This window comes from Miscanthus floridulus, chromosome 17 (assembly GCF_019320115.1).
Source record: "Miscanthus floridulus cultivar M001 chromosome 17, ASM1932011v1, whole genome shotgun sequence".
Taxonomy (NCBI): domain Eukaryota; kingdom Viridiplantae; phylum Streptophyta; class Magnoliopsida; order Poales; family Poaceae; genus Miscanthus; species Miscanthus floridulus.
In genome coordinates, this window is record NC_089596.1 from 72,196,143 (window position 1) to 72,214,186 (window position 18,044).

The following is an 18,044-nucleotide window of genomic DNA, read 5'->3' on the forward strand; positions in this document are numbered from 1 at the left end:
GAAGTGTAGGCTCAAAGGCAAAATTAGCACACATCCAATACCTCTGCCTATACGTGTCCTCTTCATCGAACTTCGCTACCTTGCAAGGATCACCGTAAAAGCATATGGGCACTGGAACACCACTAGGCAGAGGCAATGGGTTGAAGGCATTTTCGGTCATCCGGCCATAACTACAAATAAACCAATTTCGTTCTAAGAACCAAAAGCAATGAGCATTAAACCATAAACCTAAACCATAAACCTAGGGTTTTTCATTTGTTGCACATAAATGAACCAATAATATAACACGATTGACAGAGATTACCCTGGTTTACTAGCTTTACCATGTCTTGGGCATCCTACCATTACATAATACAAAAAATTAATAATCACTTCAAACAATAAGTACTAACTTGTTTAGGGTTGCAAAATACACGAAATATATACCAAACCAATGCGTAAAAATGAGGAGGGGAGAGAACATACCTTGCTCTCGAAGATCTATGGATCAAATACAACTTTCCAAGGTCAAATTGCTCGATTCAAGAGATTGGGCGGTTTGGGGAGAGAAAACCCCGAGAACAAGGAGGAAGAAATGAAAGGAGCCTCGACGAGGGAAACCTTGGCGTGGGTTTTGAATCCAAGCTCGACGCCATGGATCTTGGCTCCGAGGTCAACTCCGAGACCCATGGCTCCGAGGTCGGCGCCAAGATCTGTGGCACCAACCTCGGCGCCAGGGTTCGTGGCACCGACCTACCTGCCACGTCAGCGCCACTTGAATGCCCCGTTTTGCCCGGCCAGGCATCTCGGCTCTAAGACCTATGGCGCCGAGACGGGTTACCTCGGCGCCGTAGGCAACGGCGACGACCCACAGGGTCTAAAGATCTGTTTACGTCATCCAGGGGGTAAACGTAAATTTTCTTCAAAAAATGGTCAAATTAAAAAAAAATGAGTCTTGTCGAGACCTAACTAATTTAGACTAAAAGTATGAATCCGCAACAAAAGGACCAAAATACCCTATGCTATCCTACCTCTTGGTAGCACACGTAGAGAGCGGAAAAATTCCAGGTATTGAAGTGACTTTATGTATGATTCCACCTATCATTTAGCTCTTGTATCTAAACCGTACATGGCTAATTTGGGGTGGCTAACTATTAGACAGTTAAATTGGCAGTGTTCGGCTGATATGAAAAAATACTGATCATGCTAAAAACACTGTTTATGCTGATTTGTTGTGAGAGAAAAACACTATCTCGGCTGAAAAAAAAACAAGCCGAACAAGCCGGCTTCTTGCTCAGCCGAACACCGCCAACAATTAGCTCAAGCTATTAGTCAGCTACGGACAATTAGCCTAGGTAATCTAAACAAGATCTGAAATCATTTGTTTTTATTATTTTACTAATTATCGGTGAAACAAGCCTTGTGTGCAATTTGATTTGAGCATAGTGACACACCGTATAGCTACGCCACGCCAAGTGCCATGAAACAAAGGACCGTTGACAACTTCTAGTGCCGACTACTAGTCGACTATCGCCGCCAGGCACACGCCCTCGCACCGCGGCTGAACGCACTCCAAAGTCCAAAGTCCAAAGCCGCCGCCCGCCGCGCCGTGCCCTGCCAGCTCGGGATGCCGATGAAACGGCAGCGCCCTCTTCCACAGGACGTACACACGATCAAATCACCGCGTTGGGGGCAGAAATATCAGTACAGTAGGTTCATATAAATCAACATACCAATCTATCTACGCCATGGCTGCGTTGCATTGTGCGTGCCCAACAAAACGCCTGTATACGTGACACACAGACACGGGCACCAACCGTCGAGGGATATACGTCGTGGCGACGCCACTCCGCCAAGCAGGGGGCACGCGTTCGCACCGCGCTTCGGCGAGACGGCGACGCTGAACGGCCCCCCGCCCGGCGCGTCAGAGCCGTCGCGCGGCCCGCTAACCGACCACGGCACGCAACGCAACCCCAAGCGAGACGCGGATATTCGCGGCACCGTTCCGGACGGCCCGGCACCTATTTCACAACCGGCTCGCAATCGCGAGGGCGCGCGGCCGGCGGGCGAGTCGCGAGTTCCAGTTCCAGTTCCAGAGTCCTCCGCAGGCACGGAGGGAGGAAATCAGCTAGCGGCCCACACACGGCCGCCGCAATCGCCCCACCCCCACCCATCCTCTCCCCAAGAATAGGCGAGCGAGCGGCTGGTCCTCGAATCTAGGAGCCCCCGACGTGCGCGTCCGTCCTTCCTCCCTAAATCCGGCCACGCGCCCACGCCCGCCGGTGAGGAGAGGCGACGATTGATCAGTCACTCCCGGATGGGGATTGATCAGTTCCACTAAGATTCTCGGGGGTTGCCTTCCCCTTGCTTCCCCCCTCTTTGTTGCTTAGTCCGGCTCGATCTGGGTCGGTTCCAGACGCTTGCTCGGCGGCACTTCGTCCGTCGCCGGAACCGCCACCTCCGGTTGGTTGGATTATACTCCGTTCCGTTATCTCTGGTGAATCCCTTCTCGGTTTCCTCTTCTCCCTGCCGATTGGGCCGGTTCCTCCCCGATCTGCCGACGCGTTTCTTTGCTTTGCTCATCTGGATGGATGTTCTCTTCTGGCAGTTTCGATCTACTATTTTGGAATCTTTTAGGTCGTCGTCGTCAACGCGGCTGCTTCTGGAGTCCCGTCTGATAACAGGTTGGCCGGCCGCCGCGCTCTGATTCCTTGCTCCAAAGAAAAATGCATCCTTTTTTTGGGCTGGTTTATTCTGGCGCTCGTCGGAAGGATAATGCTGGCCAGGAAACCCATAACTTGCAAGGCTGGCGTCTCATGTGCTGTCGCTCAACTAATGAGCGCCGATTAATTGCTCCGCCAGACATGACACATCCGTGTTGAATTCGTGGGGCGTTTTCATGTCCGCACGCTTGGTTTGATGCTGAAGTGGTTGTTGCTTTCGGGATCCTCTTTTCGTACCAGTCTTTAGGGAAACATTACCTCTTTGACCGTTCTGGTGTGAGTTCATCTCGCGTTTCAGTATTTGCTTGGTTAGGTCATTTTTCCCCCCAAGATATGGGTTCATACTCTGGTCATCAGAGTAAAAAAATGAATCTTTGTGTTCTTGTGTGCTCCAAGTACCAAGCATGTGATTCCTCGTCTATGGGATTCGTCTCGAGGGCCGTTTGTGCAAGTTGATAAATCGTGCTGCGGTTACTGTGCAGGTCTCTGTTACGGGCCATTTCTTCGCGTCCTCTGCTTCTGCTGCTGGCCTCCGTCGAGTGAGAATTTGGGTGAAGCGACACCATGGCCGAGATAGAAGGCGCGATGGGTGAGCCGCCAACGGTGACGACAACGGAGTCCGAGGGCACGACCACAGATGAGGACGTGCATCTTTCGCCGACCTGCACCTGCGGCGGCGCGGGCGGAGCTGGTGGTGGCGGAGGTGGAGGGCGCATCAAGATCCTCTGCAGCTTCGGCGGCCGCATCGTGCCCCGCCCGCACGACGGCGTGCTCAAGTACGTCGGCGGGGAGACCCGCGTCCTCGCCGTGCCTCGCTCCATCTGCTTCCGCGGTGGGTGTTCCTTGCCTTCTCGATCCGCTGTGGGGAGCCGCGCTCCGTAACCTGCCTCTTTCGGATCTCATCAGCAGGCCTGTTTGTCATTGCCTGGTGCAGAGTTGAAGAAGAAGGTGGAGGACATGTTCAAGACGGAGGTCGCGGCCATCAAGTACCAGCTCCTCTCCCTCGCCGAGGAACTCGACGTGCTCGTCTCCGTCACCTGCGACGAGGACCTGGTCCACATGCTGGACGAGTACGACCGCCTCAAGGCGAAGCGTTCGCCGACCACGTCCCCGCGCTTCCGCGTCTACGTCTTCATGCCGCAGGCCGCCGCGCCGCTCCCGTCGGCCGCCGCCGCGCCCACCGTCGTGCCCTCCTCTGCCCGCTACGCTGGCCTGTCGCGCCTCCACCCGCATCACCACCACCACCACCATCAGCAACACCACCACTTCCAGCCGGAGGAGCGCTACGTGGCCACCGTGCCAGCCTCGCCCGACGGGAGCCCGCCGTTCTCCGCCCAGACGCACGGCGCCGTCTCGGCGGGCAACTCCCCGCGCGCCAACGCTGTGGGCGCCGAGCCGCCCACCGTGTTCGGGTTCGGGATGCAGCGCGTCCGGAGCTCGCCGAACCTCAGAACTCTGGACGCGGCGGCGCAGCGCTTGCACCAGCACGGCGTGGACGGCAGCATACCGGGCTACGTGAGCGGCTCGCCAAGGCACGCAGGCGCGGGGCCGGGGGCCCTGCTGTTGCAGAACAACTTCCACCACTACCAGCACCAGTACCCGCCGGCGCCCGTGCCGGTTCCCGTGCAGCACCACGCCGGGCGGTACGACGCGCGCGGGTACGTCCGGGTAGGCAACTACTTGGCGCCGATGGTGCCCGCTGCCAGGCCGCTCTCGAGGGGAGGGCCGGCGCCGCACAGCGAGATGGTGACGCCGAAGAACTCCGCGATTGTATGGGACTGACCCGGTCGGCCGGCCGGCCGTACGCCGGAGGGAGCCTGTTGTAATGAATTTTGCTATCAGTATACGAGGGGCAGTGAGTTGAGTGTTATGAGTGCTTGAGTTTGAGATGTGTAATGTGTAAATAGACGGTCGGATGGATGGATGCACGCGGCCTTGTTTTAGCTGTTGCGAATGTGTCCACTCTGAATATGTTTGTCCGTTTTTACTCGTCACATGTTCGCCGGCCGAAGCAGTAAAGCATAGACTGTTTAACACTTGTGTCACAGAGCCCCGTTTGGTAAACAAGTGACAAATCTCGAGCCCCGTTTGATAGAGCTTCAGGGCGGCTCTTGCTCTTAAGTTGGTTTCCTTTCTTCTACCCTTTAATCAATTCCTATAACTATATTTTTGAAAATTGTTTAAATATAAGTTGCTTAGAAGAAAAAATAAAATCAAGAAAAGAAAAGTGGCCCCTTATCAGACATTGGGAGCGGATTAGCAGAGTGCCCTACCAATTAGGTTCTGCTCGCACAGGGAGTGAACGAGCGCGTAGCGTGACGAGTTCGTGACGCCGCCCCGGACGTCGTTCGCGTCACCAGTCGCTTTCCACGCGCATCTCATGTACAACACCCGATCTATTTTTGAAACATCCAGATGCAACAGTTGCAACATAGAAAAGAAGATAGATGAAACACTTAAAACAAGCGTCTGAACCACTTGCAAAAATGCCTGAAAAATATTTGAAAACCATTGCAAACATAAGCAACATCCAGATCTACTTTTGCAAACATACGTATGAAACACCTGCAAACACTTAAAACATATACTTGCAACATACATGTATATGCAACATCTAGATCTACTTTTGCAACATCTAGACAAAACACGTGCAATGTTCGTCTGGAACAGAAACATTTGGAACATACACTTGAAACATACGTGTATAGCCATTACAACATGTGCAACATCCCGATCTACTTTTGCAAAACATCTATATACAACAATTGTAACATACCTCGGAAACATCTGAAACACTTGAAACATACTATTGCAACATGCACTTTCAGCGTAACATCCGGCACGGAGCTCGAAGCCGTGGAGTGGCGCGGAGGTCGTAGGTATGGAGCTTGTCGGCGGCACGGACCTCAGTAGGGGCAGGGGCAGGCGGATGGAACACGGCCACGATAGGAGGCGCGAGTCCGGGAGCGAGCTGGCGAGCACCTAGCACATTGGGCTCGCCATGCCCGGCGCGGGCGGGCGGCGGAGGCGCGAGTGGGGGCCACGTGGGCGAGGACGGGGTCCGTCCCACGAGTAGAGCGAGCGGGCGACGCGGGCGACATGGGTGGGGGCGGCATGAGCGAGTGCAGGGTCCGTCCGTCCGTGCACGAACGCCCTATAAGGAGCGTTTTCGAATTAGGTTTGAAGTTGTGGCAGGAGGACAAATGACAAAGTACTAATAATATTTTCGATGCTCTGTTTTGCTCATTTGCCTAACTTTTAGGCCATAGTTTGGTGGCTAAGACATGCCTTGGCCTAGCCAGAACTTTTCCCGGAATAATGCACTTGCGGTGCAGTGCAGTGCAGTGCAGGTTGCTACATCAGTGGATGATTCGTGTGCAGTTTCCGTTAGGTTTAGCTGTTCCCTTTGATGTTTAGGACCTTCTTATGCCAGCCAGGCTCTCTCACGTGTCAATGTTGCTGCCTGCGCCAAAAACTCCTCAACAGCCGGACAGTGCTACTAATTTTCTGATGGCTCAATGCAAGCTGCAGGGCGCGTTGCAGTAGCAGCACGCTTTGTTGGGTGTTGTAAGTTGTACACTTCTACTAACTGATGTTATTCACCAGAATGGGTCATAAGTTTGCAAAAGCACGAATGAAAAAGGAATTGTTCGAACTACATTGCAATTTTGCAAAACTAAACAGCAGGACCCTGTGATTCCACAAGCACATGCACGCATCGTGCTACAACCACTTGGTGTACTGGTAGTAGAGAAATAGCACTCCACTAGTCTTCGGCAGAGAATGCAGGTGGCTGGTCCTGCGTGTATGATGTATCTCAGCTCTGATTTCTGAGAAAGTGTTATGCTACCATCCATGAATGATGGTTTCCATGTTCCAGAAAAATCTAGAGGAAATAGAAAAAAAAACATTAGAAAAGGGTCAAGCCTTGTGCTGATGATGGTTTTGGTGGATCATCAGAGTCACAGATCAGATGGCGGCGCTCCAGACGGCGCCCACGTACACCCCAGGGGGCAGGAGCCAAAATCAAAAGCTTTTACCCCATCCAGGCCGTCACATATGCAAAGGATCCCTGCACTACGTACGTACCTGGTGGCGTGGCGCAGCAGAGGCTCCGGTCGTCGACGTGCTCGACCTCCAGCCCGAGGAGCCACGCGCCGAGCGACACGTCCTCGTTGGCGAACCGGTGCAGGATCGGCCTGCAGCATGCGTCGTTTTCGTTCGCGGCGCGCAGCGTAAGCACGCACACATGGATGGTCAGTAACTGTCAGCACGGAGCACGCTTGTGTGCGCGAACGGGTCGGAGCGACGTCGACGTCGATGCCAAATCAGGAACGCTAGCTAGCTTACTGGTTTATGGAGATGTATGAGGCGAGGTCCCTGGAGACGGCGTAGATCTGGCCCGTGGCGTGACGGAAGTACTTGTTGCCCTCGTCGCCGAACTTCCAGTACTCCTGCTCGTAGTACTTGACGCCCCTGCCACCATCTCATGGAGTTAGCCATGCAGTGCAGGTCAAGCAAGCACAGGTCTAGTTCAGATGCAGTTATATATTTTTACTTCTGCGACAGCACCGGGCCGGACTTCATGCAGCCGATGTAGACCCTGGACCTGGCCCTGTACTTGTTGAGCCTGTTCGTCAGCATGCCCAGGTTGACGTGCACGTCGTCGTCGACCTTGACGTAGAAGTCGGCGTCCCAGGTGGCGACGGCGGTGGCGAAGTAGGTCCGCGTCTTGGCCGACAGCTCGTGGTAGCCCTCCACGTGGTCCAGCCGCAGGAAGTCCGCCGTCGCCGCCGCCTCCGCGTCGACGGCGCGGTCCAGCGCCCCGCCGGGCGTCGCGCTGTGCCCGATCACGAAGCGGACCACCACCCCCTTCTCCTTCTCCAGCCGCCGCAGCCTGTCCCCTCGGGGCACCCAGGTGTCGCGCAGCGAGTCGCGCCGCTTCTTGCTGCTGAAGGCCGTGTTGATGCCGATCACCACGAACGCCTTGGGGAGGCGGCCCCTGGACGGCACGCTCACGCCGAGGCCGCCGTTCTGCTTGGCTCGTTCCACGGCCAGCTCCATCTCCAGCGACGACACCGACTTGTCCAAGGACCTGTGCATGCCATGAATGCATCCGACACGTTATTAGCTCAGTCTTCAGAGTTCAGAGCTCAGACCCAGGTTATATAAGAAACACTTATGCTACCCACTGGATTGCTAGGTGAGTTCTTGACACCTCCTTCATGATGTCCTTGGGGCTGCTCTCGTCCAGCTTATGAGACAGGAACAAGTAAAAACATTTCATATGATCATATCGCGTATGGTTGGTGCTCCAGAAAACTATAAGGCTCGCTCGCTCGATGGTGCTTACTCATTAGTTACTTACACGCCTACTCTGGTCGCAGCCATCTGAGAACAGAGCGATCCTGGAGCCGCGGCCTGAAGGCGCGTTCGACGGCGGCGCCAGCAGCGTCGCCCGGCCGCTGAGCAGCAGCCCCACGAAGAAGCTCGCGGCGCACAGCATGACGACGCCCTTCCCCGACATCGGCCTCGCCCGTGGCGGCTTCTTCTCCGGCTGCGGCTGTCTCTCCGTCAGCAGCGCCTGCAACGTCGGCACGAACAGTGCAAGGTCACCGTTGGAGAAATATATATATGTGTACCTATACACACACACACACACAATCGATCGTGCGCACAAAATTTCAGGCCAGCGCAGCTCCAGTAGCGCACTACATACCATCGTCGTCGCAGCGACGTTTACAGTACTGGTGCTCTCTACGGCTGTGCGGTTGTAGTTCATGAACACACGCGCGGCGAATCCCTGCGCCTCATGGAACCGGAGAAGCCAGGGAGCTAACCCAAATGCATGCGCGCGGAGCTCCGATCGAGCCTCGCGCGCGGAACACGCCGCCTATCTGTCATCCGATCGAGCCCTGCACGGCGAAGCGGTTCAGATGGCAAGGCCCTTTGGCGTGAGGTGGTTCGCCGTTCATGCTGGCGGCGTGAGCCAGAGCTTAGTTAGGATGGCACGATTAAGCTGCCAGTGCCAGACCGCTGGGGCTTGACTCGGAGTTAGCTCTGCTCAATGCTATTGATGTCCTGCAGCTGCAGGCTGCAGCCCGAAGAAAGGATCACTGGAGCAAACATGTCATGATTATGATGATTATTCGTCCGGTGAATCGGTGATTGAGTTGAGTGCCGTATCCGTATTGCTGTGCGAGTAAAACAGGACCCGCTCATCTTCATGGGATTCCAATCAACGTGAGTGAAATGAAGTTGGTCGAAGAATCAGAATAGAAGAAGCCTGCACAGCTAACAGTAAACTGGGACACGTAAACATTGTGAGCATTTTATTACACATAGAATTCCAGAAACAAACGTATCTGGAGTGAAACTAATAAAGGGACTTTTTTATCAGCTACTTTCTCAGTCCCAAAAATATTGCAATCCTAGAATTTAAATTTTTTCCCACAAAATTTGCACTAATAGATGTGTCTAGGTTTAAAGCTAAGATTACTTTTTTTTTTACGGAGGGAAGGGTATCATTTGGTGGGATCCACTATTAAAAAAAAACACCGCACGTCACGGTGTGGTTGTGTCTCCTGTCACTGAAATAAAATAAGCAATGGCACCTCAAGCATGGACACGTGGATGTCCACTGGTCCACTCATTTTTTCTTGCACCATGTATACGAAGAACTCTCAGGTGGTGTTTGTTTACCCTCCTAAATTCGCATAGAATATTTGGCATATGCATAGAGTATTAAATATAGACTAATTATGAAATTAATTACATAATTTATGACTAATTTATGAGATGAATCTTTTAAGCATAATTAGTCCACGATTTGACAATGTGTGCTACAGTAAACATATGCTAATGATGGATTAATTACGCTTAAAAAATTCGCTTCGTAGAGTACTGACGGATTATGTAATTTATTTTTTTATTAATATCCGAACATCCCATGCAACATTCTTCCAACACACCTCCTAAATTTTAGTCACCGGATCCAAACAGAGCCTCACGCTGCTATGAGCAGTGGCATAGCAGCGGCAGTGGCAGACCACTAGGGGTATTTTCGTCATTTCTCTACAGCCTTGGTTTCTCCCCCCTCCGCAGAAGGGACAAAACATACAATGCATTTATAAAAAAAAAACATACAATGCATACTAAATGTCACACCCATAATTACTCTATGAATATTGCAAAGCTTTTCGGTTCAAGTAATATAATAACAAAAGACAATTAGTATCTTACTATTACTAATGGGAGGTTTTAGAGGCGCACTGGGAAAAAATATCCTCCATGTTAATTTTTGCGATAATCAGAAACAACTTTGGAGGCCTCTACGAAGAAACATAAATCCTCCATGTCAATTTTCACAAGAATCACAAACATCTTTGGCGGCCACTATGTTAATCCTCATAGGTTGTGCTAGGAAAAAACATAAATCTTAGAAAAGTTCTCACAATAATCAGCCGTTGGCTTTTAATTTTGTAGAATTTGATTATCATCATCACTAATGTCATTAGATGTATTCTTTTTTTATATAAAACTTACCCACCTTCGCCATTATAAATAAAAATAACCCCCTAATTTCCCTGTAACATGTCATTATAAAATAATTTCAAATAACCATCTACGTTTGTATATAAATTAAAGGCATATATCATTATGAAATATAATTTAAAATAACCCCTTAAATTTCGATCCAAATTCTCCGCCTTTGCTATTACAAAAAATATTGCAAAGTAATTCCTAAGTTTACATCTAAATTACACACGAAAATTACAACAAATAATATAAAATAACAAATTTAATTTATATCTAAATTACCCACAAGTGTGGTTGTAAAAAATAAAATAAAATATCTCTCAAAATCTACATATAAATACTTAGGATGTGTATGTTTTCTACGTTAAACACGTGTACCAATGTTAAATTAAAAGTAAACATAATACTATGCACTATCTATAGACAAGCAAACATGAATGCATTAGGATAAGTGTTTCTTTTTTAATATTTTATCGAGCGTAGAAGAATGTTCTCGTATATCAAACCATATATCAATGAAATTGATAATTTCACTTAAAGTATACTAACACTCGATGACAATAAATTTTGTAAGTTTATACATTAAATAAGTTTATAATTTTGATTGAAACATTATGACATATCAAATGTGGTGATTCAATTTTAAGCATGGTATTTTTTCATAAAACAATTACACATAATTCTTAATAAATATAGCAAATTCAACATCTTAAGTGCCACATGCAAGCTGAAAGGACTATTTAAGCCATTATAGTAACCGGGTGTAGGCTAGAATTATAATATATTATAAATAAAAAATAAAAGATTTTTTTGAATAAAACAAAACACTCGATCTTTAACTCAGCACATGGATTAAAAATAGACATAACTAATAACATCGAAAGTTGAAAGCCAAAATATAGACTTATGATGACACAAAAAGATATAGCAAGAGCTTATAGAACCTAAACTTAGGTATCAGCTAAATACATATAAAAAATCTGCATAGGTGCAATGCAGAGGATGTTAATATTCCTAATTGGATATCCATGTTAATACTCACGAGACGTACTAGAATCATAAAAAAATTGTCACCGAAATAAAAATGATTGGACCCAATTATCATTGATAATAATAATCATTGGATCTATTTTATTTTCTAAATAACTAGATACATACCCGTGCGTTGCACTAGGGCCATAATTTTTTGCTCACGAAAATAATAAAAATGCTAATGAACGGTTTTGCATTAGGAACCCTGTTTTCGTCTCGCTGTGACCGGAGGAGGGGGAGCGGGGCAATCCGGGCAGGCCCGGCTCTAGGGGAGGGGCAGCCGGTGCGATCGCCGGGGACCCATAGAGCCCCCGGGGGGGGGGGGGGGGGGGGGGTGCAAGAGGGTTCCGTACCTCTTCATGTTCTCATAGTCCCGACGTGAGCACAGGAGTAGGAGGCAGCGATATTTCATATTTGCGGCGCTTCGTATTCTCAGTTTCTCACCCAGTTGCCCTATCCTAGCGCCTGCTATTCTCACCAGGACGCGACTCGCCGGCACATCGCACACCGCCGCGATGGAGCGAACGCGATGGGACACGCGAGCTGTGAGGACGACCGCGGCAAACGCGACAGCAATCGTCACAGTAAGCGACATCCATGACCGATCATCACAACATCACAGTATTTCCCAATTTTCAATTTCTAGATTCGATCCTTGGGTGCTATAACTAGGGGCATCACAGTACTGAAGCAATGAAGCCTATTTTTATATTTGTTTTGTGTATGTGCCTTTGCTTGTAAACTGGCCTGGTAGGGTTCCAAATTTCTAACTCAATGTATTTATTACTTGAATATGTTAGATATTATCTAAGAAGCGTTTGTCGGATGCTCAGAAAAGAAAACAAGAAGATTAGTTCAATGGATTCTTATTGTGGGCCCTTAAAATTGTCGGATGCTCAGAAAAGAAAACAAGAAGATTAGTTCAATGGGTTCTTATTGTGGGCCCTTAAAATTGTAGAGCCGGCCCTGAATCCGGGCGCAGGCGCTGACAATGCTACTACATATACAATTCTTTATAATAATATCTTGATCATTGAGTACCATCGAGAAAACTGAAACGACTATTTATGTTATTATAGTAACTAAAGCTAAAGTCTAGGACATAGAATCTGTTTTCTAATAGAAAAATAAAAGGAAATTTCGAATAAAAAATATAATAACCGTAAGAGTTCGAACTTAACACTCGTCACAAAATAATGCAACAAAAGCTTATGGAAATTAAGCTAAGACTTTAACTAAATACATATTAAAAATCTATAAAGGTGCAATTCAACAGATGCAAATACACATTAGAATATATGAAGTACTCCCTCCGTTTCAAATTATAAGTCGTTTTAATTTTTTTGGTACATCCATATTGCTATGCATCTAGATATAATATTATGTCAAGATACATAGCAAAATGGATGAAAAAAAAAGTCAAAGTGACTTATAATTTGGAACGGACGAAGTAATTGGTAAATTTCTAAGGACTGTATAGAGATTATGGAACATCTAAATGGTTATTGTGTTAGAAAATGAATAAGCACATGTTGATGGCAGCTATGGCAAACGGAACTTGTGTGGTTAAACTTCTGTAATTTCGCTGCTGCTATAAATAATTAAATTCGGTTCGTCACAGAAAAAGAAATCACGCCAACGCAGGGGCCGAAGTCCTATGTGCTACCGGCGAGTCGTGTCTACGTACTATCCCTAAACTGCGGGCAAAATTTGTTGTCTCGGGAAGATTGTTCAATTCTGCAGCGACGGAACTTGTGGCACTGCTGTGAGAAGAAAAACTGCCACAAGGTTCAGATTACCATGAAGGTTCATTATTTACACAATAAAAATTGTATCGTAAAGGTAAATGGTGCAGTCATATCTTTTGCTCCCAAATTGATTTCATAGTCTGAGCCTCTATTACGAACTCTGACAACCTGTAGTTTGGATCCCCAACGGGACTTGGTCAAGTTCCAACTTCAGAAGTATTGATATTTTACCATTCTGTTCTCCGCCTACTGCAGGTACACGGGCTTCACAATCACAGGCAGATACAACGGTCAACACGTACATGAGCTCACAATCGCAGTCATGGGGCTTCCAGATACAGCCCTAAGAGAAATGGGCAGTATCTGACCCATCTTGACCAACAATATTGTGGATTTGTGGTCACCGGCTGGTTTGCGCCTCAGAAAGCCAGCTGATTTCTAAGAAGATGGAGTAGCATTATAACAATGCAATATCTAGATAATTCACCAGTTAAGTGAAAATCCAGCAGCACCAGCTTCCACGCTAATGAACTTGAAAATGACAACAGATCAACTTGCAAATACCAGAGAGCAGCCAGGTAACAGTACAACTTGATCACCCTGAGAGCCAATTGGGCGATAATGAATGCTTGTGCTGGACAGACACACAGCTCAAGCAAACAAGTCATATGTAACCAAATATTCACTGGTCTATGGCCCCGTTCCACGCTAATGAATGCCAGGCCCCGTTCGCTGGTCTGAATTTTGGCTGAAACTGGCTGAAAAACACTGTTCCGGCTGAAAAAACAAGCCGAACAAGCCAAATTTAAGCCAAATTTAAAACATCATAAACTGTGGGACTGATTTCACAATTTTCTTTTAAAACGATGTTCCTTCAGATGTCCCAGATCCAGGATGAACAGCACAAAATCCACCAAATACTAATATCTCAAACACGAACACGCCCTGCTATAACATTGAAACAGCTAATGGCACTGAATGTTAAAACACGATTGCGAGCATATTGCCACCCATTCATGTAATTAGGCATGGTAATTCCTAGTGCAGCCATATTAGTGGAGGCATGGCCTTACACTAGGGAATGAGAAGGACCTAACCAGCAGGGAAAAATCTCACTACAATGCAAAGAACAGAATAACCCAAAAGACAAGCATATGTCCTACCACCATAACCCATATTTACAGGCTTGAAATGGTGAGTACAGAGATAACCTTACATGTGGCTGAGACAACAGACAACATCTTCAGAGACCTTTTTCTGTCAGCATAGAGTCACAGTCACCGGAGCGGAGCTCAACATGCTAGTAGGACGGGTATGGAACTGGTTCCCTGGTAGCTCGACGGCTAACATCATTCAGAACAGAACCAAATACACGTCTACTATATTCATACGTACCGTTGCTTAGTCCTCTTCTCGGTAACCCACTTGATGCCGGTGCTGGTCAAAAGGGGAGTTGTGAGACTTAACGCATAATTCAACATTAAATGTCTTGCATTCCAAAATGACCAGAGTTTTCCTCACCTTGAGAGTGTGTGTCGTATGAATGATTTGGTGAGATACCATAACCAGCACTCCTGCCATTCACAGCTGTATGCTGTGGCAAAGGAGTATCACTAGACCTCATAGGTTGAGGTTGCTTTGGCTGTGGTACAGAGTTTAACCTAGGAGTTACAGGGATATTGCCATTTGATGAGGGTTTGTCTTGCCCAGAGATCTGTCGAAAATTGCAGTAATTTCTGAGTTGAGTCTTATGGCGATACTAAAAAAACATATAGTAAGTGCAAGTGCAAGTCCCTCAATTAGTAAAGTGCAAAAATATATGGGGCTGGGCTAAGACCGAGTCCCATGACCCAACACATAAATACATAATAGATACTCACACCATCCCTAAATGTTTGACGTTGATTAGTTTAATTTTGAACTAATCAACATCCAACATTTAGGGATGGAGGGAGTATTATATACTATGAAAAAGGGACAGTAACATTCAACTATCCAGCTATACTAATGTAACTTGTGTAAAATGAGGGAGCAAAAAGAAACGCACCGCAAATCTAAGTGCTTTATTTTGAAGTCGAACAAGGCCAGAAAATAGCTTAACAGCATACTGGGCAATCTCCTCTGTTTCATACTCAGCAAAAGCATAACCTTTTGGTCGGCTAGTTTCCTTGTCACGAGGTATGTGTAGGTCTACAACACGACCTACCTGAATAAGAATTTCATACAGAACCCTCTCAGGAACCTTGTCATCCAAGTTACCTATTTAAGAAAAAAAACACACACACAACACTAATATATTATGTCTGACAACAAAAACAAGATGGTAGAATAACAAAACAACTACATAGGTTAAGTAGTACCAGGGCTGCGCAACAAGCAACAACCATGATAGGTAGCAGAATAGCATAACATACACATGAAGCTATGCATAAAAGTATAAAACTGCAAAAAAGGAGTTCATACAGAAGGAAGCCTGAGCCAAGCAAGGAATAAGCAAAAAGGCAGCCTGAGAACACTTACTAGTCAAACAAAGAACATAACAGACGAGGCTGACGCGAGACAATTTTTTCTTATTCGTTACTTGGAAAGGACTATAGGATCAAGATCTTCGCGATAACTGATTAAAATTATCCAAGCTGAACTGCAACGTGATGGCATGATAATCGCTTCAATACCATGATGTCCAATTTCCATTGATGGCACGAGAGATGTTTACTTATAAGTGAGCTATTTCTACCTAAGTTCATCCGTCTTCTTCACAGGGAAAAAATTACAAGAGAAGACGGGAAGCTTATGCAATTAACCCTGATAAAATCTAAATTCTGTTTTGGGGAATAGCTCCTGCTATATTTGGATCCGCGAGGGCAATCACCAACCTAACATAAGAGTCCGGGAGGGCAGACCGGAACCTTAGCAAATCACCGTTTCATTTAATTGAGCGGCAAATTACAAGGAGGAACCCACCAAATTCCCTAGTAAACAGAGAGCCGACGGCGGAATTTAGCTGGCAAATTACAAGGCGGAACCAACCTAAATTCCCTAGTAAACAGAGAGCCGACGGCGGAACTGAGCGGCAAATTACAAGGCGGAAGCCATCAAATTCCCTAGTAAACAGAGAGCCGACGGCGGACGAGAGAAGGAAGTACGATACGTCCCGATTTGGGGGCGGAAGCAACAGTTCCAACCGCCGATGAGAGGATAAGCGTGTGGACAGCGACCTCACGAAGATTAGATTCCTAGGTTCTACCCGCCGCACGCCAAATCCAAGCAACCACGGAAGAATTTGAGGAAAGGGAAACCTTGCGAGATACTGAGCCTCCGCGGGAAGTCACCAGACCGTCCCGGCGAGGCGGCGACTCGGACCTTGAGCAGTCGAGAAGGAAGGGAGCGCGCGGGGAGGAGGCGAGATCTCACCTATGAAGACGGTGCAGCCCGGGTTCCTCGCCATGGCCGCCGGATCTGAGAGGCGGAGGAAGAGAGACCGCGGGAAGGATGACGCGTTGACGCCGCGGCGAATGCGAGGAGTCGAGACGGGGAAGGCGCACGGAAGCAGAGTGGCAAGCCGAGTCGAGGCGAGAGCGCACGGAGGTTGGTACTCCCTCGTTTTCGGTCTTATTCAAATATTTTATATAAATATTATATATTTTATTATAACTTATTTTATTATTAAAGATACTTTATTAATAATTTATTTATTTTATAATTTACTTTAAATTTTTAAATAAGACAGAAGGTGAAACCCCTCTGTGAAAGTAAAAAATGTCACTCTTTTTGGACTGAGGGAGTAGGTACGTAGACATTGTTGGGTAGCGTGTTCGTGCATTGCTATGAGATAGGTAATATTTTATACTAAAAACACACGAATCGTATGATAAGATAATAATACTGTAAAAATTAAATACAAACGTTAACGTGATATTTAATCCAAAAAAAACAAAGTTTATAAATTTAACACAGTCACGGAGTGCGCGGTATCGCAGGCTCACAAACTCTACTTTATAGACATTTCCGTGATGCGGCTAAGATAATGTTTTATATTGATAGGAAGAAATCTCCGATATCTATTTCTTTCGTGCGCCAATATATCCATGAACTCCATATCATCCTATACACAGGTTCGAATAAATATGTAAATATTAGTGCCTGTCACATGGGCAATACTACGTGTCTTGAAAAATCTCTCACAAAACCTTAAAACAAAGTATGTTATGCTCATCGTATAAATATGTGTTGCTTTAGATCTATTTCACGCAAACATATACTGTAAAATAAGAAGTAAAAATTTATATAAAAAATAGATTTATTAAGATTGATGTCATATATATCTGCTACAACTAAAAAGAACAAAGTGTGGACCACGTTTTGGTGCGATAATTATCTTGGTTCGTCCGTCTGCCATCCCATGCGATCGATCCTACCTCCCACGCTGTCCAACGGACGAGCGAGAAAAGAAAAGACGCGATAGAAAAAAAACTATCATCTCTGCGATCCCCGTCTGTTTTGAAGAAAACAAATCGATTATCTGAGACCACATGCATGGAAGGCAACAATAATCATGCATAAAAGGAAACAATAATCATGCATGAAAGGAAACAATAACCATGCATAGAAGGAAACATCAGTGAACCAACTAAATTCCCTAGTAAACAGAGAGCCGACGGCGGAACTGAGCGGCAAATTACAAGGCGGAAGCCATCAAATTCCCTAGTAAACAGAGAGCCGACGGCGGACGAGAGAAGGAAGTACGATACGTCCCGATTTGGGGGCGGAAGCAACAGTTCCAACCGCCGATGAGAGGATAAGCGTGTGGACAGCGACCTCACGAAGATTAGATTCCTAGGTTCTACCCGCCGCACGCCAAATCCAAGCAACCACGGAAGAATTTGAGGAAAGGGAAACCTTGCGAGATACTGAGCCTCCGCGGGAATCACCAGACCGTCCCGGCGAGGCGGCGACTCGGACCTTGAGCAGTCGAGAAGGAAGGGAGCGCGCGGGGAGGAGGCGAGATCTCACCTATGAAGAC

The 18,044-nt window shown here is 47.2% G+C and overlaps 3 protein-coding genes across 9 annotated transcripts; 1 reads left to right on the forward strand and 2 right to left on the reverse strand.

Moving 5' to 3' along the window:
* Positions 1 to 1,783: 1,783 nt before the first annotated feature.
* Positions 1,784 to 4,740, forward strand: LOC136516527 (uncharacterized). Of its 4 annotated transcripts, XM_066509934.1 has the most exons (4): positions 1,785 to 2,476; positions 2,588 to 2,663; positions 3,185 to 3,534; positions 3,637 to 4,740. In XM_066509934.1, the coding sequence occupies exons 3-4, from the start codon at positions 3,267 to 3,269 to the stop codon at positions 4,482 to 4,484; spliced, it is 1,116 nt and encodes a 371-aa protein (XP_066366031.1). In that variant the 5' UTR covers positions 1,785 to 2,476; positions 2,588 to 2,663; positions 3,185 to 3,266; the 3' UTR covers positions 4,485 to 4,740. The 4 variants fall into 4 exon arrangements, with proteins under 4 accessions (XP_066366033.1, XP_066366034.1, XP_066366031.1 ...); XM_066509936.1 differs by lacking the exon at positions 2,588 to 2,663 and having other exon boundaries at positions 1,784 to 2,476; XM_066509937.1 differs by lacking the exon at positions 2,588 to 2,663 and having other exon boundaries at positions 1,784 to 2,442.
* A 410-nt stretch (positions 4,741 to 5,150) lies between these two features.
* LOC136516232 (probable beta-1,3-galactosyltransferase 8) lies at positions 5,151 to 8,999 on the reverse strand. The gene is made up of 7 exons (XM_066509589.1): positions 8,422 to 8,999; positions 8,071 to 8,286; positions 7,895 to 7,956; positions 7,261 to 7,797; positions 7,053 to 7,178; positions 6,792 to 6,901; positions 5,151 to 6,588 (listed from the first exon to the last, which is right to left on the reverse strand). The coding sequence occupies exons 1-7, from the start codon at positions 8,482 to 8,484 to the stop codon at positions 6,302 to 6,304; spliced, it is 1,401 nt and encodes a 466-aa protein (XP_066365686.1). The 5' UTR covers positions 8,485 to 8,999; the 3' UTR covers positions 5,151 to 6,301.
* Positions 9,000 to 13,042: 4,043 nt separating this feature from the next.
* Positions 13,043 to 16,609, reverse strand: LOC136516233 (spliceosome-associated protein 49-like). Of its 4 annotated transcripts, none has more exons than XR_010773973.1 (5): positions 16,436 to 16,609; positions 15,069 to 15,280; positions 14,543 to 14,735; positions 14,238 to 14,458; positions 13,043 to 13,621 (listed from the first exon to the last, which is right to left on the reverse strand). XR_010773973.1 is itself a non-coding variant. In XM_066509592.1 (4 exons), the coding sequence occupies exons 1-4, from the start codon at positions 16,467 to 16,469 to the stop codon at positions 14,322 to 14,324; spliced, it is 417 nt and encodes a 138-aa protein (XP_066365689.1). In that variant the 5' UTR covers positions 16,470 to 16,609; the 3' UTR covers positions 13,858 to 14,321. The 4 variants fall into 4 exon arrangements, 2 of the variants coding, with proteins under 2 accessions (XP_066365689.1, XP_066365687.1); XR_010773972.1 differs by lacking the exon at positions 13,043 to 13,621 and adding an exon at positions 13,641 to 13,798; XM_066509592.1 differs by lacking the exon at positions 13,043 to 13,621 and having other exon boundaries at positions 13,858 to 14,458; positions 15,228 to 15,280.
* Positions 16,610 to 18,044: the final 1,435 nt, after the last annotated feature.

Coding starts and splice junctions, on each gene's coding strand:
- LOC136516527 (XM_066509936.1), top strand. CDS start 3,267: ATGGCCGAGATAGAAGGCGCGATGGGTGAGCCGCCAACGGTGACGACA. Junction 3,535..3,636: donor TCGCTCCATCTGCTTCCGCG/GTGGGTGTTCCT, acceptor TGCCTGGTGCAG/AGTTGAAGAAGAAGGTGGAG.
- LOC136516233 (XM_066509590.1), bottom strand. CDS start 16,469: ATGGCGAGGAACCCGGGCTGCACCGTCTTCATAG. Junction 15,281..16,435: donor GGGCTGCACCGTCTTCATAG/GTGAGATCTCGC, acceptor TTTCTTAAATAG/GTAACTTGGATGACAAGGTT. Junction 14,736..15,068: donor ATAAAGCACTTAGATTTGCG/GTGCGTTTCTTT, acceptor AATTTTCGACAG/ATCTCTGGGCAAGACAAACC.
- LOC136516232 (XM_066509589.1), bottom strand. CDS start 8,484: ATGAACTACAACCGCACAGCCGTAGAGAGCACCAGTACTGTAAACGTC. Junction 7,798..7,894: donor AGAACTCACCTAGCAATCCA/GTGGGTAGCATA, acceptor TGGCATGCACAG/GTCCTTGGACAAGTCGGTGT. Junction 6,589..6,791: donor CTGCTGCGCCACGCCACCAG/GTACGTACGTAG, acceptor TATTTCCTCTAG/ATTTTTCTGGAACATGGAAA.